The sequence below is a fragment of the Aulonocara stuartgranti genome (assembly GCF_965226115.1).
Source record: "Aulonocara stuartgranti genome assembly, chromosome: 5".
Classification (NCBI taxonomy): Eukaryota; Metazoa; Chordata; class Actinopteri; order Cichliformes; family Cichlidae; genus Aulonocara; species Aulonocara stuartgranti.
This window is the reverse complement of record NC_138943.1, coordinates 13609139-13634554: the sequence shown is the minus strand read 5'-3', so window position 1 is coordinate 13634554 and position 25416 is coordinate 13609139. Positions and strand designations below refer to the sequence as shown.

The window sequence follows — 25416 nt, the reverse complement described above, 5'->3', positions numbered from 1 at the left end:
CTAGCTAGTACGCAGTATGAGTTATTGTAACTGACTGTAAAAAGGCAGCACAACGAAAATAAACTAAACTTGGTTTATATCTGACCCAGATAGACTGCAGGTCATAACTTCTTACCTGAAGTTCAGTTCACCTGACACTCGGACCAGCGGCTGCCTTGGGTCTCTCCTCCTCCTGCCTCCCCTCTCCCTCATCCACCTGCTGGCCTCCACCACTTGTTAATTTTACTGAACCTGTGGAAGCTCCGCCATAGCCACCATCAAACAACTGAGTTATTTTTACACATGGCCAGCATCTGGCCAATCCACCACCTTTCATTGTTTATATTGTTACAAAAAAAAAAAAAAAAATCATCGGCCCACCGAGCAAATGCCCGATGGCCAGTCACGCTATGGTTGCGCCATCAGTTAACCCTTCGCGTGCCAACTGTGGCACGCGTGCCAACTGTGGCACGCGTGCCTAGAGTTGCCGACCCCTGGTCTAAACAAAGTAGGTCACTGATAGACAAGGTAAAGCAAGCAAATCAAACTCTAACACAGATGTGACATGCTGATTTTATATAAATTCATGAAGTGAAATTATTCTATGTTCAGCATTGTTCTATATAATCAGGGAGGAGTTATAATATTTTTTATTTTATAATATTAAACGGAACACCATTGATTTCGTTATGTTACAACATTTTTTGTTTTGTTTATTAATTTATTTGACAATTAAAGTTCACATGACAGAGCAGTCCATCATAGATTTGCTAACTTTGGGGAAAAAAAACATTAAAAGACAGATGGATTATTTTACCTTTAGTCAAATCAGCATTTTCTTTTCCAAAATGCAAACAACTTATGATACAGATGTTTAGTTAGTATATTGAGGCATTCACATTACATTTTTTTTACATTCTTTTATGTTTTTTTTTAACCTTTTCTTCTCATTCTCTCCTTTAATAGTTTTAAATGTACTTTCATATCGTATCAGTGTTTTAGTGTCTTATTTAACAACAGCAATTTCACTGCAGTCGTGCTGATTAATGTACATTGTCACTAGCAAAAGGTTACACTTCCTTGTGCACCACACAAGAAAGACAACTGCCTTGTTATCAGCAGACAAGACAGCAGTTCACAAATCACTAATAGTTTTATGTGCATGTAAGCAGCGCTGATGACCTTAAGTACTTTTCTGCATTAGCCTTACATTGTTCAGCTTCTTCAATTTCTCCACACTCCCACATCAAAGCCTTTGTACACACAGGGTACCTCGCACCCTGCGCAGATGTAGCACTTCACTTCACGTCATATTTTATGCATCGTGTCCATCATGCTGTTCACATATGGGCTCCAATGTACGCATCAGCATGAAAATAAGCAACTGTGTAATGAAAAAAACACAACTGAAATTTCAGCATGACAGACAACTATTTTACTATTTATTTATATATTTTTTTAGGTATCACTGTTTTAGAAGCAAACCTTTAGATATTGACCAGAACAGGAGATATGTTCAAGATAATATAAAAATAATCAGTAATAATAATCATCATCAAATTTGTCCCCTATAAGACTTAAGCCATGTTATAGTGTTCTGTGGCACTGTCGTTAGTATGTGGTATTGTAATTTGTCTTTGTCCTATATTTAGAATAACACCATATTAACTACTATTTCTCCTTTGTAAATAGAGGAGAATAAATAACTGAAAGCTAGTAAGCCTGTCACAAATAGATTAAAATATTTTATATCCAGCAAGTCTGATTTACACACCTGATCTTTCCACCATCAATCATGTCCACGGGAAAATTATACTTCTGACATGGATTCCCTGAATTTTTGATACTATTTCAGCTCTGTTTCTAAGTTTCCCAGACTCTTCTACTATTGCTCTTCCCTCTCTGTTGATCTATTATTGGGAAAAATAGAGTTGCTCAACAGCTTCAACAGAATAACTCCCTGCCTCTTTTTCAAAGACGCATATTGCATCCTGTTAAACATGAACAGGTAGAGCTGGGCGATAGAACGATAACGATATGTATCGCGATATAACTTTTACTCGATAGAGAAATTAAGCTATCGCGATAGACCTCGCCGCTCTTGTCCTCAAAAAAAAAAAAAAAAAAAGGTCAGCCAATCCAAATTAAGTAGCGCAGAGCCGAACCAATCACAGCCGCAGCGTCACGTCGCGTGACCTGTTACGTACAGCACAAGTGCCAAGCCGCACGTGTGTTTGTTTGGGAAGCAGCCAGCGCGTAATGGAGGAAATGAGTGTGCCGACTAGAAAAATCAACCGAGCGTGACCGAAGAGAAAACAGATGATGGTTCCAATGCCGGAGAGATTGTCGAACGGAAGAGCCATAGAAGTTCCGTAGTGTGAAGGTATTTCGGCTATTTCAAGTCTGACAAAAAACAGAGTAGCGTGCACTGTAAATGTGCCGAAAGCAAGTCTGGAAATACAGTAAACTGGTGCATGCGTCACACTGTGCGCCACGTTATTGTTTCGGTGAAATGAATTTCTACAATACTGTTACTGTTAATTCTACTCTCTGCAGTGTTTAAATGCTTACATATACACACAGTTACTGTCCCTCCACACATACGACTCTGTTCTGCTTCTATGCCCCAGCTTTGTTTACTTTTTCCCACCGAGGCTTCTAGACTTCTGATTGGCCAACATTTCTGCACGGTTAGGAATCTAGCGCCACCTGCTGCTTTGGCATGTTCATAGCAGCGTTTTCCTTCATTTCTGCCTTTATGTGTGGACGGGATTATTTTTTAAAACGGAAACGGAAAATCTCCGTTTTCAAAAATACCCGTGTACGTGTGGACGTAGCCTCAGTCTCTGACTGGAAGCGCTAATTCGTCATTCGGCTTTTGTCAGACTAAAGTAACTGTTAAAACTGTTTGAAAAGCTCAGCTATACAACAAGGAGAGATTGAGAATTTCCTTTTAGTTCTCAGTTTATTTGATATTGACAAAAGTTAGTCAGTTTTGTCTGTTCTTCTGTAAAACAAACTAAGATTTATTTTTAGAATTAATATTTTGTTTCTAAGTGGAATTGACAATTTAGTCTGTTTCATTTGTTCTATTTTGAAACTTAAACGCTTTAGCGGCTGCCTTTTGTGTAGTTTGCAATATTTGCCTTTATTTATCTGAAAAAGTCTCATGTTCCTTAAGTACAGCTACCCTGTTGAACTTATTATGGGAAATAAATATTTAAATCAAAACAAGCTGCTGATTATTTCACATTTTACTTGTGAGCAACGGCACATTTAAATCTTACAAATATAGTTATTTGGCTTATATCGTGATAGATATCGTTATCGCCTGAAATGAAAAAAACATATCGTGATATGAAAAAATCTCATATCGCCCAGCTCTATGAACAGGTGGGAAAAGAAGCTGAACTGACTGTGCCTGATGTATTACATCATTAGAGCCACAGTTTCTCAGAATGTCAAGAAGTGAGAATAATAAGCTGAGAGTCATAAAATATTTGAAAAAGGGAAGTTGTCTATCACCTTGACAACCTCAAAAACACGCATGGACACAACACAGTCATTGTTGTGACAGAGTTTGGTTATTAATTAGTTTTATTTGTGACACTGATATGATTTTGTTTCTATAATTTGGGACATCTTTTCAGTGGAAATTACTAATAGCAGTAATTATGAAGATGCATTATTTTTTACTTTCGTCAACCAAGCTTATACTGGACATTAATGCAACATCCACTGACTATAAATCAGAATCAGAAATACTTTATTTATCCCCAAGGGGCAATAGCATTACTCCCTGCTTAGTTTCTGAATGTTTTGATGAATTTGCATGCACTTTTTCTGAGATAATGATGTTTGCGATGCTTGTTTTGTACCACTTTTGTGAACTATTCTTCCCTCTTTGTCTTAGGTATTAGGAACTGTGGAAGGAGAGACAGAGGGAGAGAGAGAAAAGCGCTCTGGACAGACAGAACTAGAGAACAGAAAAGGAAGACCATCAAACAGCAGGGATCATGAGACTCACAAGCTCACTCACTAACACAGACAAAACTGTAAAAACACAGCAAAGAGATATACTTGACACTTTGTCCAAGCCACAGGAAGATAATAAAACAGCAGGTTACTGCCTGAGTGCATAAAATGAATTACACACACTAGCACACAAACACACACATTGATATAAAGAAGACAAAAAAAACCCCAAAAAAACTTAGTGATGGAGCCAGATTCACTGTGTCAGAGCAACAGGGGGATAGTAAAGACAGCAGGCTGTTGTCAAAACACATCTTAAACTGACAGGTTCATTCACTCACAGAAGAGCTCTCTTTGGGAAAGCTGGAGCTTGTCAGACCGTCTGCTGCTTTATAGGCCATAAAATATGACTGAATGGACAACATATAGAGATTGTTATTTTTAGTATAGATTCTTTAATATCAAGGTTAAAAAAATCCCGGGGGCTATTATTGTTGCAGAATTATTTGCAAGAGTTGAGCAGAGAGTTGCATACCTCAATCAGTGTGCGAGTAATCAGATTTGTAAACATGTAAAAAAAATCTTCAAATATGTACTGAGATTTGTTCATGTCTACATCAGTCATGTATTCAATCTGTGTATGTTTGTAATGACATTTGTAATCAAATCCCAGCACGCGTAGATTATCTGTCACATTTTGCAAATCTAAGCATGCACACCAGGACTTTTCTAATCGTTCTGTTACAATTACAGCCTCATAAAATCCCAAATATCAAGTGACAGTGTTCTGCCAGGCCGGGCTAAAATTACAAGGGAAATAGGATGGTAAATGCCGAACATCATGCAATGAACTAAAAAACAACATAAAAAGATGCTGATGAGCAAATATTTCACATGTGCATGTATTCACTGTCGCTTGGTAGTATAGGCTCTACACAAATAAACCAACATGTAAAATTAACCAGACAAGTACACAAAGCAGCAACATTTTACTTGACAGTTTCTGATGGATGGAGTGCTGAAGGGCGTATATATGCTTGGCGATTCATGCTCACACATGTGTGAACATGCATACATACATGCCTCCATGATTGAAAGACTGTAATAGCCACATTTTATTTATCGCAACAAGACACCAACAAGAATGTCGGTTCACATCCTGTTTCTTTACCTGTTGATGAAATTGAAGTCAGCTCTACGTTTTTGCTGTGTCCCAAAGGATGTGGAGACAACTCACTGGATTACTTCAAGTCTAATTTTTAATGTAATTAAAAAATAATTATACTATCAAAATGCATACTTTCATTCTTTCAGTCCCGGTTTTGTTTGGTTTCATAATAATAAGATAAGTACGATAAGTACTGTGTAATGTACAACAGAGTAATGTGACAGAGTGGGGATGCAAAAGAACTTAAAGTGGGAGTGAATATCTGTCCATGTGAAATCATTATTTGGCAATTTTTGGCACATTTTACACAAATATGACATCATTAAGTAGCATCATTGATACAATTACAGTGACTTATTTAAAATAACACAAGCCAGAGTCTTTTAATCAGTAAACAGTAGCTCAGGGGAACATGAAAAATTGGAAAACATCTACAGTCAATCATTTTTCAGTAGATTATAATTTTTACTGTAAATGGAAGTATTACAGCAAAGACTAACACTTCAAATTCAGCTTCTATTTTAAAATGAATAAAAAAATAAATAATGAATTCAATGTCCCATTACAAACTGAGGCTGATGCCCTGAAAATACTAGCTATTAGGAAAAACCCTTTCAAACTTCAGGTTTTTAGCCTCCAACTAATATAAAAGTCTTTGAAACAAATTGGTTTTAATCAACATGTATGATTTTACAAAGAAATTTGCTCAGAGGATTATGGGAAGTATGCTTACAGAAAGACAAACCCCTGAAATACACTGGACTTATCTGTGTCACATTCCAGCTCCTATGCAGCCACCTGAGTTGATTAAACCATCCAAGACATTGCTTGCAATTCCACAAGACATACACCAGTGAATCCCAAAGCATCCCAGAACAGACTTGCAGCTCTACATCACTTAAAATTGTGCCGGCTCTAGTTTTTACAGAGGCCACATCAAGCTGCACAAAGCTGATAAGGAGGCCAGGAGGCTGGGCACAGAAACAGCATGGAGAATCCAGTCAATTAAACAAAAATACATGCAGAGTACACTTTGCTTCTAAAAGGCTACTGATGTAGTCTGAAGCTGGGCAACGAAGGCTTTAAGTAACACTGGATGCCTTTTGAAGTCGACAGTTTAGTCACAAGGTGGTCTTTTATATTTTTAAAACTGACCAGATTTTCTATGCCATCCCTGTGTCTGACGTTATGCCCTCCTCGCCAGCTTCTTGGATGCTTCTGAAATGCGCTGTGGTGGGTCCTGGGATGTTGTCTTAAAGCTGTAATGAAACAGAGCTTCATCTAGCGTATTCCCAGGTTAATGGTCATAAAAATCTAATTGAATAAATGGAATGTCAGAAAAAATCATTAGAAAACTGACAACATGTACATTCCTCTCTTATGCATTAGGCCACCATAAACCCTTCTATTTAAAGTGAATACATATTTATTCATACTGAGTAATGACATAGTGTACAATATTAAAACTTGACATTTATGGAATAAAACAACTATTTTAATCACATTGCTCAGTTGATATAAATTTGTTATTAATACTGAGTGAATTTATACAACAAATAAAGTAATAATCCCACTGTAGAAGTTGGATGGTGACGTCATTTAAACCAAGAGGTTGGAGGCCCAGAATGAGTCCTTAACAACCGGACACTGCAGCAATAAACTGGTCTCAGACAACAGTTGATATAATCTTAAACGTTATTGTCTATTATACTATATACACTATAAGATTGTTTTTGATCCTGTCTATTAACTAGTAATTAATTGGTCATAAAATAGTAATTACATAAAATGATTTTTGGTGAAAAATGCCAAGGTTGGAAAGTACAGTGCACATTGTCTCTACCAACGGGAAACAGTCAGGAAAAACATCATTTATTACCCAGAAACAAGAAAAAAAAAGTTTGATTACATAGTTTTATTAAAGGATTCATTGTTTTTATAACATGTATTTGAGTGCACTGAGAATATTTTTGCTGCTCTGTGTTTTGTTTAAAAGAAGCAACATTCATTTACACAATTACTGAAAAACCTGTTTTTTTGTGTGTTTATGGTAAGTCATTCATTTTGGACCAGTTTCAGGAATAACCCTAACTAAAATGATGTGGGGACGCAGTCATGCATTGCTGTAACTGTTCAAGAACTTGGTCATTTTTGCTTTGAGAAGCTCCATTGTGGAAGTGTATTACTGTTGCCTGGTAGCAAAGAAATCTTGAAAGTTTAAAGTATTTGGGATGTTTTGTCTGTGTCTATAGTAAAGGGAAAAATAAGGAAAGAGGTCATAAAAAGGTGGAATATTGATTTTTTTTTTCACTCTTTATTGGTGGTGTAAATTTGTCTCTGAATGACTGTACTGCCTCATCACTGTACTTTCACTTTCTGAACCTTTATGATGGCTTTTTTAATCTTTTTTATCTTCTGTTCAATTCTTTTTTATTACTTACTTTCAGATTTCCAAATCTATTGTAAATATTTATCTGTTACTTTTAATTTAATTTGTTACTTTTCCCCTCTTTTCTTGTTGGACATTCTACTATTTTTTTTTTCTTTTTCCATTCTGAATCACCACCATGTTCTTTAAATGTCATGTATGAAGAGACAGTATTTATTTTAAGTAACAATATTATTTATATCCCCTTCATTGTGTAAATTAGGAAGCCAGTTAATGTTTGATCCGTATTGATTGTTAAGGTGTAAGGTTGTGTAAGGTTTTTATGGTTATTAAACACCCTTGAATAATCAGGCCTTACTGCAGATTTTTACCCATCACGTCATGTAAAATTGAGCTATGTTTGACTATACAATGATCTCTGTCTTTACTTCTCATCCTAGAATGAAAACTGAATATGAATTGAAAGTGTTTTAAATTGTATATGGCTCTTGTTTCAGGCTCTCTTCTCTTCTCCCCCATTTTCCCCACCCCTACCTGCCCCTAAAGTCAAGTCCATCCCAGTCTGCTTTTTACATGCTGATGTTGGCTTTACTGTTATTTTTAATGACTTGTGTATGATACTGAATACTCCGTCAGCACTGAGGGTGCTGGAGGCCTTTACAACACATGTAAATAAAAGGGTTGGAACTTGTGATTGTTGTCTGAGGACTTTTGGGATCAGAGTCTTATAAACTGAAGTTAACATTCTTAACATTGCTTAAGCAGTGCTTTTTTTCCTCAGTGCTATTCTCTCCATTCTCTCTCACACTTTGCATCTGTTCTTCACATAACTTGACAACCAATTTCGGAAATCATTGCATGCATGTGATGCATTTAGAGAAAATGTCGATTGTACATTTGAAAAAAAAAAACAATTAAATAAATAATTCAGAGTTTAATCTCACAATTCTGAAAAAAAGATGTCCCCACTTTTTTCCCATGGTCCTAATCCTCTTCTGTATATATATAATTCAAATAATTAATCATAAAGGAAAATGTGCTGTGTTATAAACTGAATGTATACCAATCAAAATTTTATTTGACCAGACTCCCTTAAACATAATATTTCACACCGTACTTATCCATCAAAGTTATTAAAAACAAATACTCATTGTTCACATCTGAAACAGATTTTTGTTGGGAAAATGTTAGCCAGTGGGCCCACACTGCTTTTTAGGCGAGAATAAAGCTAAAGCAAATAATTCATTAATTTTAAAAGCATGAATGGGCACTCAAAAAGTTACAGTAATAGATTGCTTCTTGATGGAATTATTGATTTCCAAAGCCACAATCAATGCAGTAGGGTTATATATGTGTATATATATATATATACACATCCCGCACTTGATGGTGACTTGTGCTATGGGCTTGGAGTTGGCCTCTAGTGTTGTATATATATATATATATATATATATATATATATATATATATATATATATATGTGTGTGTGTGTGTGTGTGTGTGTGTGTGTGTGTGTGTGTGTGTGTGTGTGTGTGGTTTGTCTGTGGCTGTCTGTGTTTCCCCCAAGGTGAGATTGTAAGTCATGTACAACCTTTGCACGTGTGAAACCTTTCTATGTTTCTAAATTACCTTCTCATGCTTTTAAAATAAATGATTTGCTGGCAGTTTTTGAGACTGTGCAGCACTTAAATAATTCAGGTTTTAATGACGCCATTTTAACAATTTGACATACTGTACTTGTTAGAGTATAGTGAGTGAAGGTTTTAATTGGCTTTTGGAAAACAGTTCAAATTGGAGGCAGGCTTTGAAGTCACAACCCTCACCATGTCTGATTTTCTAGGTGTTTTGGCCTTTTGACCCACTTAGAGAGTTTCACTTTAATCTGCATGCTGTCTTTACCTGAAACTGAAAAATGTTAATTTCATAACTTGATCTCATTACTTAACAACAAAGCCCTGGGGATTAACGGCTTAAGCCTAGTCTCTGTTATCCCTTGTCGCTCTGGCTGCCAGCTTACTCATTAAACAAAAACATTCAACGATGTAATATTTTGCGTCTCTATATCAGAGTGACACTTCATCCACCACAGCAAAAGCACCAACTTTTGTTACACAGTAGCAGACCAGAGATAGATCCCTTGAGAGAGAAAAAATTCCAAAGAATTTTGTATTTCTTGTGTCATGGAGAGTACATATAAACTGCTACTTGATACTGAAAAATAAAAACAAACCAAAGGAAGCTGAAGTGCAAGGTAGAAGTCCTGAAAAAACACAAAACAATGGCTGATAACTGACTCTATTCTCAGGTTTGTGCAAGGAGTCGACTGTCTACTCTGGAGTCATGGGTATGAAAATGTATCCCATGCCCCAACATTTACAGCAGTAAAAAAAATGTTCACAACTTTCAACTTTCAAGCAAAAATTCTACACGATGGTTAAATGTTGCTGCCCTTACTTATTATTACCATAAAGGAATTCATGCATAAGTTCAGTAAGGAAGATCTGTATCGAAACATCTCTGCTTCCCAAGTATTTGTGGCTAATCTAAGCTTTACATTACTTCCACTTTCCCACGCTGTCAAGCTGATTGTCAATGCTGGCCTTCTTCAGGCCAATCAGCCGTCACACCACATACTTTAATTCTTCTGTAATTCTCCCTCACCTTTGTGAGACTCACATCCTCCCCACCACAGCCTCTCGCTCGTCATTCAGGCTCCATTCAAGCTTCCATCTTCACCTCCACCACTAGCATCTAGACTCCAGGGGGGTCCTGCCCTAATCCTTATGACCACTGGGATTCCGTTCTGCTTTGATGGGCCATCAGAGTCTAAACGCTAAATACCCTAAACTGAATTCTGCACATCAATAAATCATGTTCGGTTTCTTCTGAGGATCTCTCCTTTTTGAAATACTATCCAGTTATACAACTTATTGTTCATTCATGAATGTACAATGTTGGACCTGATACTATTTATATAGTTCGTAGTTTGCAGTTTCCCATACGAAACACCTTGTGACCAGTGCAAATAAATTATATTGGTTGTGCCTGCAAACTGGCGGTTCTCTTATTGTACTGTGAAAGAGTTTGGCTTTGTAATGATCTTGAAACCAAAGATACCCTGGGATAATGACAGTTTCAGAAATTTATGACAGCTGTCTCAAAATGTATCTGCAGAATGCAGTCTTCTGGGTCTGATCCAGGGGTTGGAGTCTATCCCAGTTGTCATATGGTGAGCAGTAGGGTACATCCTGAACAACCTGCTAGTCTATAACAAGGAAACAGAGAGACAATCAATATAATCAGCATTTTTCTACCAATGATATCTTTCAGACAATTTAAACTCACAAACTGGATTCAAACCCAGGACCTTCTTGCTCTGAGGTGTGTGTGTGTGTGTGTTTTCCTTGGAAAATTGGCTGTACCCTATCATACTTATTATTGTTAAACTTTTATTGTCATTTCTAATATTTGTTTCGACCCACAGTAATATTTTTTACAGTTTTTCTCAAATGTTAAAACACAAAAGCCAATCCTGTAACCCAAATGACCAGTAGTCTAAACACATTTACTAAATGTAGCCACCATATTCCAGTACCATAAACACATGTCACATGAAGACACAATTCACAAAACACAACCCTCTGTACTCATAAATCTAAACACATTTTTCCTTGCTAAAACACATGTTGCAAAACAACTCTGCTCATATCCTCAAATGAAAGCCCATGTGATGCAAAATGCTTGCCACAGTCACCAATCTTTGAACACAGGGAACACACCTGGCGTCATTCACTACACACAATGACTCAAAATTGAAGACACTTGTTGCTAATGCTGTACCCACATGTAAAAGCAAGTTCAGAGTGCACAGTATGCTGAAGGTTCCAAACAAACACAATGGATGAAGGCAGAGTCAGGGGAAGAGGAATTTGATGCAGAGGAGGGAGAAGAGCTGGCCCTGGAAGAAGAGGAGCAGGCCAATGAGGAAGAGGAGTTCAAATGAGAGGAGGAAGAGGAGCGACCAACGAGGAAGAGGAGAAGGCCAACATGGGAGAGGAGAAGGTCCAGGAGGGAGAGCAAGACAACCTCGTACCATCATTACGGACGAGATGCGAGCAACAGCTCAGCGACATGATGCCGCACAGTGATTGTGGTGTGTGTGTGGTGTGAATAACGTAAATAAAAAAACTTCACACCCTGTTCATGTTTTCAAGATTACTGTTGTGTGCAATAGATTCTGTTTTTGCATTGAGTTGTGTTACAGTAGTGTACGTACATGCAGGATTTTCTATAGATTTATACTACTCATATGAAACTCACAAATCTAAATGCCTAATCCTCTGCAGGGATCTACGACGATCCGTTACTGTATAGTTTCTAAAATATGCATTGGCAGTTATGAAACAAAGAACCTTCTCACAAATTGAGCATTGTGTTTTCAATTGTTTTGCTGTAGTGTGTAATGCTGTGTATAGTGTTTACAGTTTTGACAGCTTCGAGCTGCTCTCTTGGTGTGGGAGTTTGAGTTTTGCAGTGGGAAGGTGTGGTTGTGTTTATGTAGCTTTAGAGAAGGGTGTTGTGTTTGGACATTGGGGGACCTGGTGGTAACGTTTGTGAAATGTGTTTTAGCATTTGAGAAAAACTGTAAACTTGAGAACATCTGTTGCTTGTTCATCTGCTTAACTCTTTGCACCTGCTGCTTCTCACAGCAAGAGTGTGACTCATTCCATCTCCCATGACACCACTCGTCAGATAATCTAAACTATGACAAAGATGTCACAGTCATGGCCTGACTATTGCAAGCTGTGTTGTAGTTCAGGTTGTGTTTCATGGACCAGAAACAACTTTGTGCAGCCGATCAGGAGGGATATATCTGTGACGACCTGACACGTGATGGTTGATCTGGAAAGAGTTTTCTCTGTAAGCTCCTCGTGTATTAGATTCTGAATTTTTACACATTTTCTAATTAAAGCCCAGTGGGAATAATTTGATCTCCATGCTTTGCTGAATCTGGCAAATTGTATTTGTATTTAGTTGCATTGTCAAATTATGTTTTCAGCTTGGTGATAATCAGGGCCCATGTTTTCAATGTACACAATCACAAAAGGTTAGCATCAGGGTGAATAGGCAGTGCTGCAGGATTTTAACAGGATGTTTTGGTTTGACTGCGCAAGGAAAAAGAAAGCAGTCGTTTTTGGATCGGTTTTCATGTTGATTTATTGTTAGTACAGTCATATATTCAAGGCTCTGACAAGAGCTCTAGACCAACATACTGGTTGTTATGTCTGACCTTTAATGCATTTCTAACTTGGCAAATTGTTCAAAATTGACTACCTGACATTACACCTAAATCCTGACAAAAGCCCACAAAGTATTTGAGAGCTAGTTTATTTTCAGTCCATCATCAATATGCTAGTTTAAGAAAGTAGTACATCTGTTGTACATCTTTCAAATTGGCAATCACGTAATCTTCATGATTTTAATTTTATGCTCTGGTTCCGCTGGTATTTTGTGTGTGTGTGTGTGTGTGTGTGTGTGTGTGTGTGTGTGTGTGTGTGTGTGTGTGTGAGAGAGAGAGGGTGGGGGGGGAGAGAGAGAGAGAGAAAATGCAAATGAAAAACACATTGGAAATCCTTTTGCAGAACCACCATGGTTAAAATGTTAAAATGTAGACCATTTACCATTAAATCGGGGCAGTCAACAGTATGAAAGAAGGTTGTTCCTCCTGTTGCTGTAATCATGTTTTAATTGCTCAGTTATGTTTTAAATATACTCTGTAAAAAAGGTCCTGTATACTTAAAGGGCTGGTTTGAGTATCTCTTTTTTTTTTTTTTTTTTTTTTTTTTGGCCTGTCCCGTTTGGCTCTTTTGCCATCAGAATTGTTGTCTAAAGGCAAAGAAAGATGCCCAACGGATTTACTTTACCAAATTGACCATCCCAGCCTTGCCATAATGGTCCATTTGATTCACCTTTTATTGTTTATTTTATTTTCACTTACTGAACATGGGACAGACTTGACTGGGGGAAAGAAGGGGAGAAAGAAAGAGGGAAAGAGAAACAGCTGAGAAGAGGGACGGGGGAGAAGGGCAAAAACCAAAAACCAACAGAATGAGCAGAAAAAAGAAGAAAAAAAGAAAAAAAATGCATATATCAATCACCTGGGTCACCTGCTGAGAAAGAAAAAAGAAAACAAGCAGAAGAGAACAAGAGTAATAGAATAAACAACATCACAATGATATATGGGAATATGACAGTAAATACTAAATATTAAACACTATTGTGCAGCACATAAGATCAACAGAACACAGTGTGCTTTGAGGTAGGAGCCAAAAAGGGTGTAGTTTGTGGGTGTGATCACCCGTGTGTACACCTGTGAGCATGGACGCGCTTGTTTTTTTTGTTTTTTTTAAAAGGTTCCTTCATGTAATGATCTGCTAGAGGGTGTGGGGGGGCCACAGCCCCGTCCTCCAGGGCATGAAGCAGGTATGGAGGAGATCAAAACTCCAGACATCCAGAGGCCCCCAGAACACAAATGGTAAAATGGCCTGCATTTGTATAGCGCTTTTCTAGTCCATAGGACCCCAAAGCGCTTTACACTACATTCAGTCATTCACACACACACTGGCGATAGCAAGCTACATTGTAGCCACAGCTGCCCTGGGGCGCGCTGACAGAGGAGAGGCTGCCGGACACAGGCGCCACCGGGCCCTCTGACCACCACCAGTAGGCAAACACGGGGTTAGTATCTTGCCCAAGGATATTTGGCATGCAGCCAGGATGCAGCCTGGGATCGAACCACCGACCTTCTGATTAGTGGCTGACCTGCTCTGCCACCTGAGCTACAGCCACCCACAAGAGACCAAGGAAGACCAACAGAGGGGCAGCCGCGCCACTGGTTTGAGTATCTCTGACCAAACATCAAAAACAGACTTCATGAGGATGGTCTTAGGGCCAAAAGTCCTCTAGTGCAGCAGTCCCCAACCTTTTTTGCGCCACGGACCGGTTTATGCGCGACAATATTTTCACAGAACGGCCTTTAAGGTGTCGCGGATAAATACAACAAAATAAAACTACCAGTACCGAAAAAAAGAAGATTTATTCATAACACACGTGAAAAGACCCAGGAAAACCGAGTTAACGATAAAAACGATGACAAAATAATGCCGAAAACCGATAAAAACCCTGAAAACCATACATTTCACACCTGAGCCTCAACTCTCGCCGCCCGGCACCGCTGCTCTAGTGGGCCCTGTGCTCATCCTGGAGCCTGCACTCAAAAAAATAATTCATTGGATGAACGTAATTTTATCTTGCCACTTATATTCCATCTAAACAAATCGTGTTATATTAATCCATCTTGATTGTGTTGTGTCAACACAATATATGTGTGTAGGTTTAACATAATATTAACATTAACATTCAATTAATTTGACTTTTGTTCAATCAACATGTTTGCACCACGTTAGTCTAATTAAATTTATTTAAATCCATCTTATATTGTTTAAACGCTTTGGCACATCAAAAATCAGTCTTGTTACATGAACTAGTAAAATATTTGTTTGTTACACCAATGATAATCTTGTTGAATGAATAAAATGTAACTTATATCTGTAGTACATGTTGTATTCATATTAAGTAATGTTCAACCAAAAAAAAAAATCAATGGATTTACAGCAACTTCCAATCCACCCATCTTCTTAGCCTTATCTGGGCTGCGGAAGTGATAGGGCAAGGGGTATCCTGGACAGGTCGCCAGTCAATCATACAGAGACAAACAATCATTTGCACTTTAACACCTTTGGGCAATTTAGAATAACCAGTTACTCTTACAACTGCATGACTTTTAACTGTGGAGGAAACTAGAGTACGCAGAGAGAACCCACTGCAAACTTCGCCACATTGTGGATTTGAACCCAGGATCTTCTTGCTCTGAGGCAACAGCACGAACCACCATGGCATTAATCTGTCAATGCAGACTTAACAAAAGTAGGAAAGCTATGCTTGATGATGCTTTATGTTGTTGTTCTTGACAAGTTAAACCATAAGAAATAGTAACAGCATACACGTGGTGTGGTTGTCTTCCTCTTGTAACCCCACTGATTTTCCTGTGGTTTGACATCTAATGTGATCTTGTGAATTTCGTGAGTCGACCCCCAAAATGAAATTGGGTGGTTGTTACATGCATAAGATCCAAACTTGTAATTTGAACGAAATAATTCCATGTTTCTATGGTGAACGTAATTAAATCATGTAGCATCTGCATGAAATTCAGCAACTTAATTTGTTCTTGTTGAGATGACATCATACAATCTAGTAAGAGCGGTTAGTTGCCTGGATCCAGCCACATGGAATTATTTAGTTCAAATTACAAGTTTGGATCTTATGCGTGTATCAACCACCCAATTTCATTTTTTTGAGTGTGATTAAAATTTGCTATAGTATACCAAGTCCACCACTGGCACCTTGTGCTTTTCACAGATGAGTGTAGGTTCACTCTAAGCACATGTCACATATCGTTAGCTTCATAGCATAATTGCCTAAGTCATTTGACTAAGTCAATGACTTAGGCACTTATGCTATGAAGCTAACGATATGTGAAAGGGTCTGGAGAAGCCACGGAGAATGAGGCATATTGATGGATGGACACCAAGACTTCAACAGACTCAGCAATCGCAACCTGACTGCCATTAGGTGTCAGTGCTAAATCCTTTGACCCACTGTCAATTGAATTAAGCTCAGATTTATTTACTATATAGTGCCAAATTACATCAATCATCTCAAGGTTTTTGTCAGACCCTACACTGGTGCAGCGGGTCATGGGGTCCTGCTTGTCGTCAGCTACACAGAGCCTCATGTGGTGAGAGTATGAGGCATTTCCTGGAGTCTGAAGTAATTGATGACACTGACCAAAAAAAAAAACATCTGGGAAATTATGTTTTGATTCATCTGATGCAACTCAGATTGTGCAGGAACTCGGTGCCCAGATCTGGGAGGAGATTCCCCCAGAACAGCATTTGTTGTCTCATTTAGCGCTGATGTTGTCAGGAAAGCCTGGATCATACAAACTACTGATCATTGTGAGTTGGTGCAGTAGCTTGGTGCATCAGTTTTCACTTTGATTCTCTTCAAATTCTGCCCTCTGTAGATTGATCATGTTCATTTTGATCAAACTACTGTTCATCAAACTGTTGCATCCTTCCATTCCTCCACTGTGTTTGTGTGTGCAGCTGTGTTGGTGTTTGTGCATTAGCAGGACACACCCCAGATTTCCGCCTTTCGGTTTTCACACGCCATTTTTATGTAATCACGTGATTTTATTGAAGCTGCTTTTTAAGGACGTTAGCTAAACATCATTTTTTGCTAGATTGTTCGCAATAGTTAATGTTTCCCGGCTCCTTGCCTCAGCATATGTTTTCCTTTATCTACAAAAATGTTTCTTATCTTCTTTAACTTATGCTCAGGTTTTGTCTGGTAGACCTGTGGATAAGGAGCGACATGCAGTTATTGTTTGGAGTGAACATTTGGATTGGAGATTTTTTAGACTCTGAGGAAAGCCTGAAGGGAGACTGGGACCGTCATTACTGTTGATTGTTTTTTTATTCACTGTAATTAAATGCACTAAACTTTGACCTAGAGACTGCATTTGAGTCATGCTTATACCAAGAACCTTGACAAGCTCTTGTAAATTATTGATTTGAACTTAAACTTTGATATTTTTATGACCCTTTGCCACTGACAAAGTTAAACAAAGAAAGTGTAATAGACTGTAAAGTTGTTCAGTGGCTTGTATTTTATATAGAGGCAGCATTCAAAGTATTTGTAGCTATTCACAAACAATAGTGCAAATGAATGTGAAAAACATGGATGTCATAAAAAATCTGGATACCTTCATGTCATATTAAAGTTTTCCATATGGTCACTTACAACAAAATTAAGACCTAATTGATTACCACAATCATCCTTAAATTTTTTCAGTCTAGTTAGCATTGCCATGAGCACAAGTCCAACGGTTAACAGTCCAGAGCAAACACTTGTGCTCAATGTGCTTTACCAAATCTGTTGTAATGAACTAAAACACATGAAAGGGGCCAAATCTTTTCATTATAATGCATTTTAGGGCGATCACCATCACTTACTATGACCTTAAAAATGAATATAAAATGGAAATATCACTTTTCTTTGGCGTGAACATAATGTTCATAACAGTAAAATTTATGGCACAGCTGTTAAATGGGTTTATGTTAAATTTCACAGGTGTACCTAATAACGTTCCCAGTCAGTTTGCTTTACGATGCTTTGTCAGCCTCTTTACGGAGGCTTTCCTACACAGACCAAGTTTTTTTTTTTTTTTTAAAGCATCTCTCTGCTGCTCAAAACATCCTTGTAAACCCGAAAATCACTAATCGTAATCATCATTTCATGTAAAATTACAAGTACATATTTTATAGAGTGCCACAGCATTTGGGTCATATTTAGCTAGATATTATTGCAGTGTCTCTTTACTGGCAACAAGAAATCAAAAGGTCTTGAATCATGAAGAGCTAATTTCTGTCACAATATTTTCCTTACATATCAGTTAAATATATCATATATCTTTACTTCAGCAAACAATCTAAACATTAAGCACTTCTCCTCTCATAAATCAAATTTTTATTCCTATGGCTAGGTTGCGAGTTGCTGGTGAAGCAACCCTCGGCCCTGTGTTGAATGCGTCACTGCACCGGTTGTATTTCACAGAACTTGTTACCTCAGACTCCTCTGACTATTTTTTAACACATGTTCAGTAAGCAGGGTGCTATGCATCAACATGTTGTAAAGTGGAAGAATGAAAGTATTTCAAAATGACATTGTATTTAACACATTTACACATTTTCTAAAAATCCATTGCTTGTGTTTTCTTTCTCTCTCTGTAGCTCCTCTTGTCACAGGTCACAGATCAGTTTGGCCCACTATTCAGTGTGGACAAGATTCCTTTGACATTGCCCTGTGCTCATGTATAAAAATGTCTATATAGGGAATAACAGAAGCAGGAGTATGTATTTATTGGTATAGTATGTCTTTGATTTAATATGTGTTTTCTGAAATTAGCCTCATGCTATTTAATATAACTGGCCAAGCAGCAAATTAAATACTTTTTGACATACTAACTTCTTCATGCCTAAATATTCTTTCTTCTTTTTTTTTTACTAAAGGTCACAAGAGGCAACAAGAAACACATTCGACACGCAAAGTCCTGATGTCACATTTAGTGGACTTCTGCTAACAGCTTTGAATAAAAGGATCCATAAAATAGCAAACTAAGAGGAATTTAGTGTGATCTGCTCTCTGTCAGTATTTCAGTATCTTTCGCCTGTCCCTTCAGAACTCAGAACTGCCTTCCAGCTGTCTGTGATAATCCTTCCTGCTCTATCCAACTTTTTTTTCCAAACCAGATGCCTTAACACACACTTTAGACTAGTGGAATGCTGCAAAAATATTCTGACCCAATAAAGTCAGTCTGAGTCAAGTAATGATGGGGGAAATTCTCCTTAATAGTAATTTTGACAACTAGAAATTAAAGTATCCATAAATAAATAATGTACATGTTTATATTTGTAGGAGATCAGAATTTATTCCTTCCTCAAAGTTTTTTCTCCTCATGTGAATTTTATTATTATTATTTATAGCAAACTTACTTGTTTGAATTCAGTGGTACAGATGTTGGACAAATATGTCTGAGCAATCCTGTCAATACTCACAACATGGGATTATTTATTTGAATGTATTTTTCCTCACTGTAAATTGCTTTTAGCTTTTTTAGATTTTCACAGCTTAACTACTAAAAAAAGAAAAGAAAGAAAGCTACTTGCTTAACCTGATAAAATGTTCAAGCTTACAAAATATTGCTTTACACATATGGCACAAATCACAATCATGCTAAAAGTACAATATAATTTACTTTTACCCTCTGAAGTATCTGGAAGTATCTAAAGTAGCTTTTTAGCTGTGTCCAATTTAATTAATTTCATTCAATTTATTTTTCACAGCTGTTTCAACAACAGCTGTCTCAAGGCGCTTATTTGCGTATTTATTGTAAAGTAAAGATCCTACAATATGAGCGAGAGCAAGAGACAGTGATGAGGCACTGAGTGATGGTGAGGAGGAAAAACGTCCTTTTAACTGGAAGAAACCGCTGCCTGAATCAGGTTCAGGAAAGGGCCCTGACCAACTCGGCTGAGGGGACAGAGAAGAGCACAGAGAGACAACGAACAGCAAACAGGCCAAAAACAAACAAAATGAAAGTAGAGACAAAAGTTAATGACTTGCAACTATGGCGCAGTTTATATGGGTTTTTTTTCAAAGGCACTTTTAAAAAGTGGTTTAAAAAGAGTCATGACATTTAACCATAGAGGTGTACATGACTGGGACAATTTTTTCATCAAATGATGTTTTAAAGAAAAAAAAAATCCTAAAACCCATAGCTACGGTTAGACTGGACTTTTCTGGATTACAGCTCCATGTGCTTTATGAATAGCGCCAGATAAAGAATTGCTTTTCTATAAGCTTTAATTTACATCACAGAGGTCACATTAAAGAGTGGTTGTGCTTGTAATAATAATATAATAAGGGAGCGTAATGTGTGTGCACATTTATGTCTTTTTTGTGCACACAGTTTTAGTTATGAATCTGCATAGTTTTATGTATCTGGCTCTTTATCTAACTAGCCTAATATTAATCTAATATTAATGTGGAACATGAGCAGAGTCTATAAAGAAAGTGATATTACTGTGCCTTTGAAGAATTCAATTGACAATTCACTTCAAGTAAGTTAGAATGAGTTTCCCCTGAAGCATATGTATGAAGCATATGCAACTCTGTAACTGATTTGGCAAGTGAAACATTATTCCACAGAGAGAAGACAAGATAGAGAAGGAGCTGCAAGAGCACAACAGATGAAGGAATGAGGCAATGAAGATAGATATTATCAGACTGAGAGATCATAGAAAAGTTTTTTTTTTTTTTTTTTTTTTTTTTTGAAAGACTGAAGAATGCATATCAATATTAGTCTGTTATTGGCATCCAATAGCATTGGCCAATATGGAGCAATGAACATCAATGGCCGGATCCTATGGGATACTATAATTTCAAATATTGATTTCTGTATACTAACCAGTTAACTCAATGTTTAAAATAAACCTATCAAAAACTGGTTTGGTTCAAATTTGGCTGATTTATGCTGATTGCGTCCTTTGAATGACCAAAATAGGAGAGTTGAAAACAGGAGACCAGGGCAGAAAACATCAAGAATTAGAAAAGATAAAGAAAAATACCTCTTCTGAAAAAATGAAAAACAAAAAAACAAAAAACTTTGTACCATACAAGGTGATGGCCAGGAGCAGCTGTGGTCACTTTTGATTCATTGGAGCTTCAGGGAGGAGATGCTTTTTGTTCCCGTTTACTTCTTTGGGCCAGATTTTCCTTCCAGTGGAAATATATGATCATCCAGGCTGACACTCCCTTGTAATCAATCATCACACGACAGTAGTTGATAGGTTTGTAGCTTGAACCCATCCGCTGGAACGTTGAAGACAATATAATTACACTGCTAAGCAAGACACAAATAGGCAAAGTTCTTCATGTTACTCGTGCACGGGAGAGACCGGACAGAGCGCCGTCCCTTCGCTTGACCCCAGTCGCTCTGGTCCGTCCTCCCGTACCACTGTCCTTTTATTGAGGTTACATGAATATGCATAGGTTCATTAACATACGACGTCTACATACAAACAAAGAGTACCTTGCCTGTGTGTGTGTGTGTGTGTGTGTGTGTGTGTGTGTGTGTGTGTGTGTGTGTTGCTGATCAAAGGGTCAAACATCCTTGGCCAGGAAGAGGGTAGACTAGACCCCCCCCCCCGGTGAGGAAGTCCAGCAGTTCATCTAAACAGAAAAGCACTTAGACTAGAACAGACGTAGCTACGTTAATCCTACCATAAAACAATTAAGACAAGGTACGAACTTTCCCATGCTCCCAGGATATAGGTGTGCATTCTAGTGTGGAATACACACCAAGCCTCTGTAGCCTGTTAAAGATCACACAACTTATCACTACACAATTGATTATACACCTCTAAGCATCTATGGTTAAATATTTCTAAGCATAAATGACAATCAACAATACAAACTCTAACAGTAGTTATTACTAACATCTCAATATTCCTTATTAGTCATCTCCAAAGGGAATGTGAAAAGTCATGTGTTTATCATAATGTAGCAATTACTTGGAAATCACAACATAAAGGTCCCTGGAAATATCTTTAATTCTTGCTCAACAGGCGGTAATTTAAAACTGGGGAAGGACTCCACCACTGAATTTATTTCCCTCAGTAACAAAGCACAGATGATAATAAAACACTGATTAAACAATCAGTTTAGCATAATGATATGCTGGTGAAGAGAAAATGCTTCTGGAGAAACCTGGGCTTTGTTTTAAATAAGATTTAATTGAACTAAATATATATATATATATATTTTTCAATTCATCACACAATTTTATTAAAAAAAGATTGTAGGGTTTTTACCATATACAACGCTTTGAGGTGACTTTTGTGATTTATTTATATATAAATAAAACTGAATTGAATTGAAGTGAACAGTAGGTTGAGATCATTGTACACACAGCTCAGTATAGTACATTTTTAAAAAATTTGATAATAAAACGTGTCCAACAACCAATATTGTCCTGTTTGCAAATAGACTTTTGAGCCCTTTTGAGTCAGTAAGAAAAAATGTAGACATTTCTGTTTAAGTAGAAACAATGTATGTCTATACACCCCAAAGACATGAACTCAAATAAATCAGATTTAGGATTTAGTCACTTTTTTATTAATTTACTTGTAAATGCAAATTCATACACCTTCATTTTAGAAAACAGGCATGATTTTGTAGACTGTGCGCTAAATAGAACAGAAACAATACTTTTTTTTTCCAAATAATTGCTTTAACATTACAAACATTTAATCCGTAGAAAGCTTAGTAAAAAATACAACCATTTTTAAGTATACTGTTGCAGTCATGCATTCATGTGAAAAATAAATTGATTATTTATGGAGAATGTAAATTGTTTTTATGCATGCTGAAAGCTCAAAGTACAATAAAAACTTGCTTTATAACTTTTATTTGAGAGTTTCCTAGCAGTGCTGTAAGCATCACACCCTGTAAGAGTTTAGGAAAGTTCCCGGTGGTGCAATCCTCTGTGATAAAGTGCTTTCATGCAGTGAATTTTAGGGAAAATTATAAACCAAGGGGGAGGAGTGATTAACCTCTCATGGTGTTCATTGCAAGTGGTTTGCTGGAGCATAAACATTTGTTCTCTTAGCCTGGAACTGGGTTAGGCTGCCGGTGGCTATTCAGCAGCGAGGGTTACCCATTCGGCAGTAACAAACAGTTCTGAACAGTCGACACTGGCAGAAAGCACAATAATCACAGCACACGGTGCCTTGAGATTTACAGCTTCCCCACAGGGAAATACAGTTGGCAGGAGGAGGAGGCCGCTTCTTCACACCATATTTGTTCTGAAAGAAAAGGAGAGAGAGAGAAGAAGAAGAAGTTATAACATAGAAAATCATATTTTTAAAACAGGTTGCTGTAAAAAATTAGAAACAATATGTTTATGGAGTTGCTGAACTGTGCAGCTTACCCCCTTTTTTCTACATGCCTGCACAGAGTAGGAGTTGCTCTGAGTCTCATTGCACATGTGCATAGTGACAATAAAAGGCATTCTATTCTATTCTATTACAAAAAAAACCAACAACAAGCACTATTAATGATGTTATGTTACTGAGTGTTTTGACTGAGAATTGTGGCATTTATTAAGTGTGTTTATAAAAGCCAGGCACAAGGACCTGAGGCAAGAGAAAAGAACGGCATCCTGACTGCCAACAGAAAACCACACAGGGTACATTTCTGCCCCTTGAGTGCACAGAAGAATGCATGCGAGGAAAAGCATCTTTGCCAGTAAGTTTTTTCCTTTCTCCTTTTCCACGAGCAAGAGGGTGTGATAAGAGTTCCCTTGCTCTTGTCCACCTTTGATTCTCTGGATGCGGGCAGTTCTCACTGTTCTTTCATATGATCAATTTAAAAGGTCACTCTAAATACTGACATGCCTTGATTGGTTGTATGGTTTGATCACTGACACACTGATCACTGGTTGCAACATTCAGTCCAGCTTGTTCAGTTAATGATAGTAATCAAATCATGGTATATTATAAAACGTTTCATATGTAATATGTTGTTATAAATCTTTCTTTTAATTATTGAATTCTTTAATTTTAATTTGGTTGTTTTAACTGTATTCAAAATTGATTTGATCAACTAAATTACATAATTAAACATAGTTTCCATAGCAAGTTCACTTGTGTAGGGTAGACAGTTTTCATTTTCATTACTTCACTTTAAAAACTAGTATATTAAATGAAAAACTATAATATAATGACGCTATATGATAAAAGGTAATGGAACCCAGTATTATATCAATACCATGGTATTATTATTATTATTATTATTATTATTATTATTATTATTATTATTAATTATAATAATAATAATAATAATAATAATAATAATAATAATAATATTAATAATAATAATAATAATAATAATTTTTTGAAACAACCTTTTTCTGTTTCTTTGGTTTCTTGCTCTTCTTTGCAGATTTTGGTAACTCTGGAAGAGAAAATTAAGAATTGCAATTATTAGAAAATGTGTTAGAAAAGAAAAGTGTCATCAGCATAGATGATACATGATGATCCTTTCAAACTTACCTACAATAACCACAGGGGGTGAGTCTATTTCTAGATTTTGAGACAAAGCATTAGATGCAGAAACTCTGCTGGTGGAGAGTCTCTCATCTGGGATCATGTGGGCACAGCCGAGGAAGTAGTCTGTCGCAGCCAGAAGAAAGCAACTTAGCAGCAGTGAGATGTGCATCTTTCTGTGAAAACAAAAACGAGTAATGGATGTCTGTTAGATAAACAGCACATCAGGAACTCACTCTGCAGGAGGGGGAGATATAGGAGAGGTGGAGTAAAATCTCAGCCTGGGTGTCTATTTTCTTGTGTAGTCTGGAAGATGAGTGGATGACGAGGTGGGTGCAGTTTTATCTGTGGTGGGGTCGGGTGGACTGTCCTGGGCTCTGCGGGGCAAGGTGGCGCTGCCAAACTAGGCCCCAGTCCAATGGGGCCTGGCCCCCCCCTTTCCCTGGCGGGTTGCAGAGTATCCCTCTTCCCGCTCCACCACAATCACCCACACATGCAGGGCCTTGGGGTAAAGATGTGTCACCAGGGTGCAGAGGAGGCATCCCCCCCCCCCCTCTGTCCCGTTCTGGCTGCCTGTGCCTCAATTTTATCCCACAACTTAGACATTCACATTACTCACACTCTCATAACACATACATATAGGATCTTGAGGGTGGGCACGCTACACGGTATCCAAAAGACCATCAGGGTGTACAACCTCACCCCTGGCATCGTTGCCCACCTCTCAATTTTAAATACATGAAGACACTGAGGGCTATCAGGAGGGGCTATGCGCTTACCTGCTGCTCTCTGGCAGGTAGCTCCATGCCCTCCTGGGTTTTAAATGCACCTTAGAACACACATGCATCAACACTACATATGAGCGGGCAGAGGGAGGTTTGGAGTCTTCTCTCACCCCCATTCTCTGCGGCCTGCTGGAGCGGGGGGCTAAGAGGAGGAGTTGGCCGTCCGATTGGGGTCTGGTGTGTGGGGCCTCCCTGCTGCTGCGGAGCCAAGCCGGGGCAGTCTGCTTCTCCCCACCCCAGGGAAAAGGGTAACACTACCTGGGTTTGGGTGCAGTTTCCCCCTCCAGGGGTAAGGGTACCTAGACCTGGGGCTTAGAGTACGCTTGGGGA

General features: G+C 37.8%; 2 protein-coding genes and 1 long non-coding RNA gene across 7 annotated transcripts in view; 2 read left to right on the top strand and 1 right to left on the bottom strand.

Annotated features, from left to right (window-relative positions):
• Positions 1–8164, top strand: part of raly (RALY heterogeneous nuclear ribonucleoprotein) — a 130130-nt gene extending 121966 nt beyond the window's left edge. For 3 of the 4 annotated variants that reach the window (XM_082534133.1, XM_082534131.1, XM_082534134.1), the window contains one exon: positions 3893–8164. In XM_082534133.1, the coding sequence (XP_082390259.1) occupies positions 3893–4021 (129 nt within the window). In that variant the 3' untranslated portion in view covers positions 4022–8164. The remainder of the gene's footprint in view (positions 1–3892) is intronic. The other variant, XM_082534132.1, reaches the window with a different exon arrangement.
• Positions 1–25416, top strand: part of LOC309707057 — a 262943-nt gene that overhangs the window by 185229 nt on the left and 52298 nt on the right. The window lies entirely within an intron of this gene.
• asip1 (agouti signaling protein 1) overlaps positions 22339–25416 on the bottom strand; it is a 34817-nt gene continuing 31739 nt past the window's right edge. The window contains exons 2-4 of one of the 2 annotated variants that reach the window (XM_082534619.1): positions 24308–24477; positions 24160–24209; positions 22339–23059 (exon numbers count right to left, since the gene is read on the bottom strand). In XM_082534619.1, coding sequence (XP_082390745.1) covers positions 22895–23059; positions 24160–24209; positions 24308–24473 — 381 coding nt within the window. In that variant the 5' untranslated portion in view covers positions 24474–24477 and the 3' untranslated portion in view covers positions 22339–22894. The remainder of the gene's footprint in view (positions 23060–24159; positions 24210–24307; positions 24478–25416) is intronic. The other variant, XM_082534618.1, reaches the window with a different exon arrangement.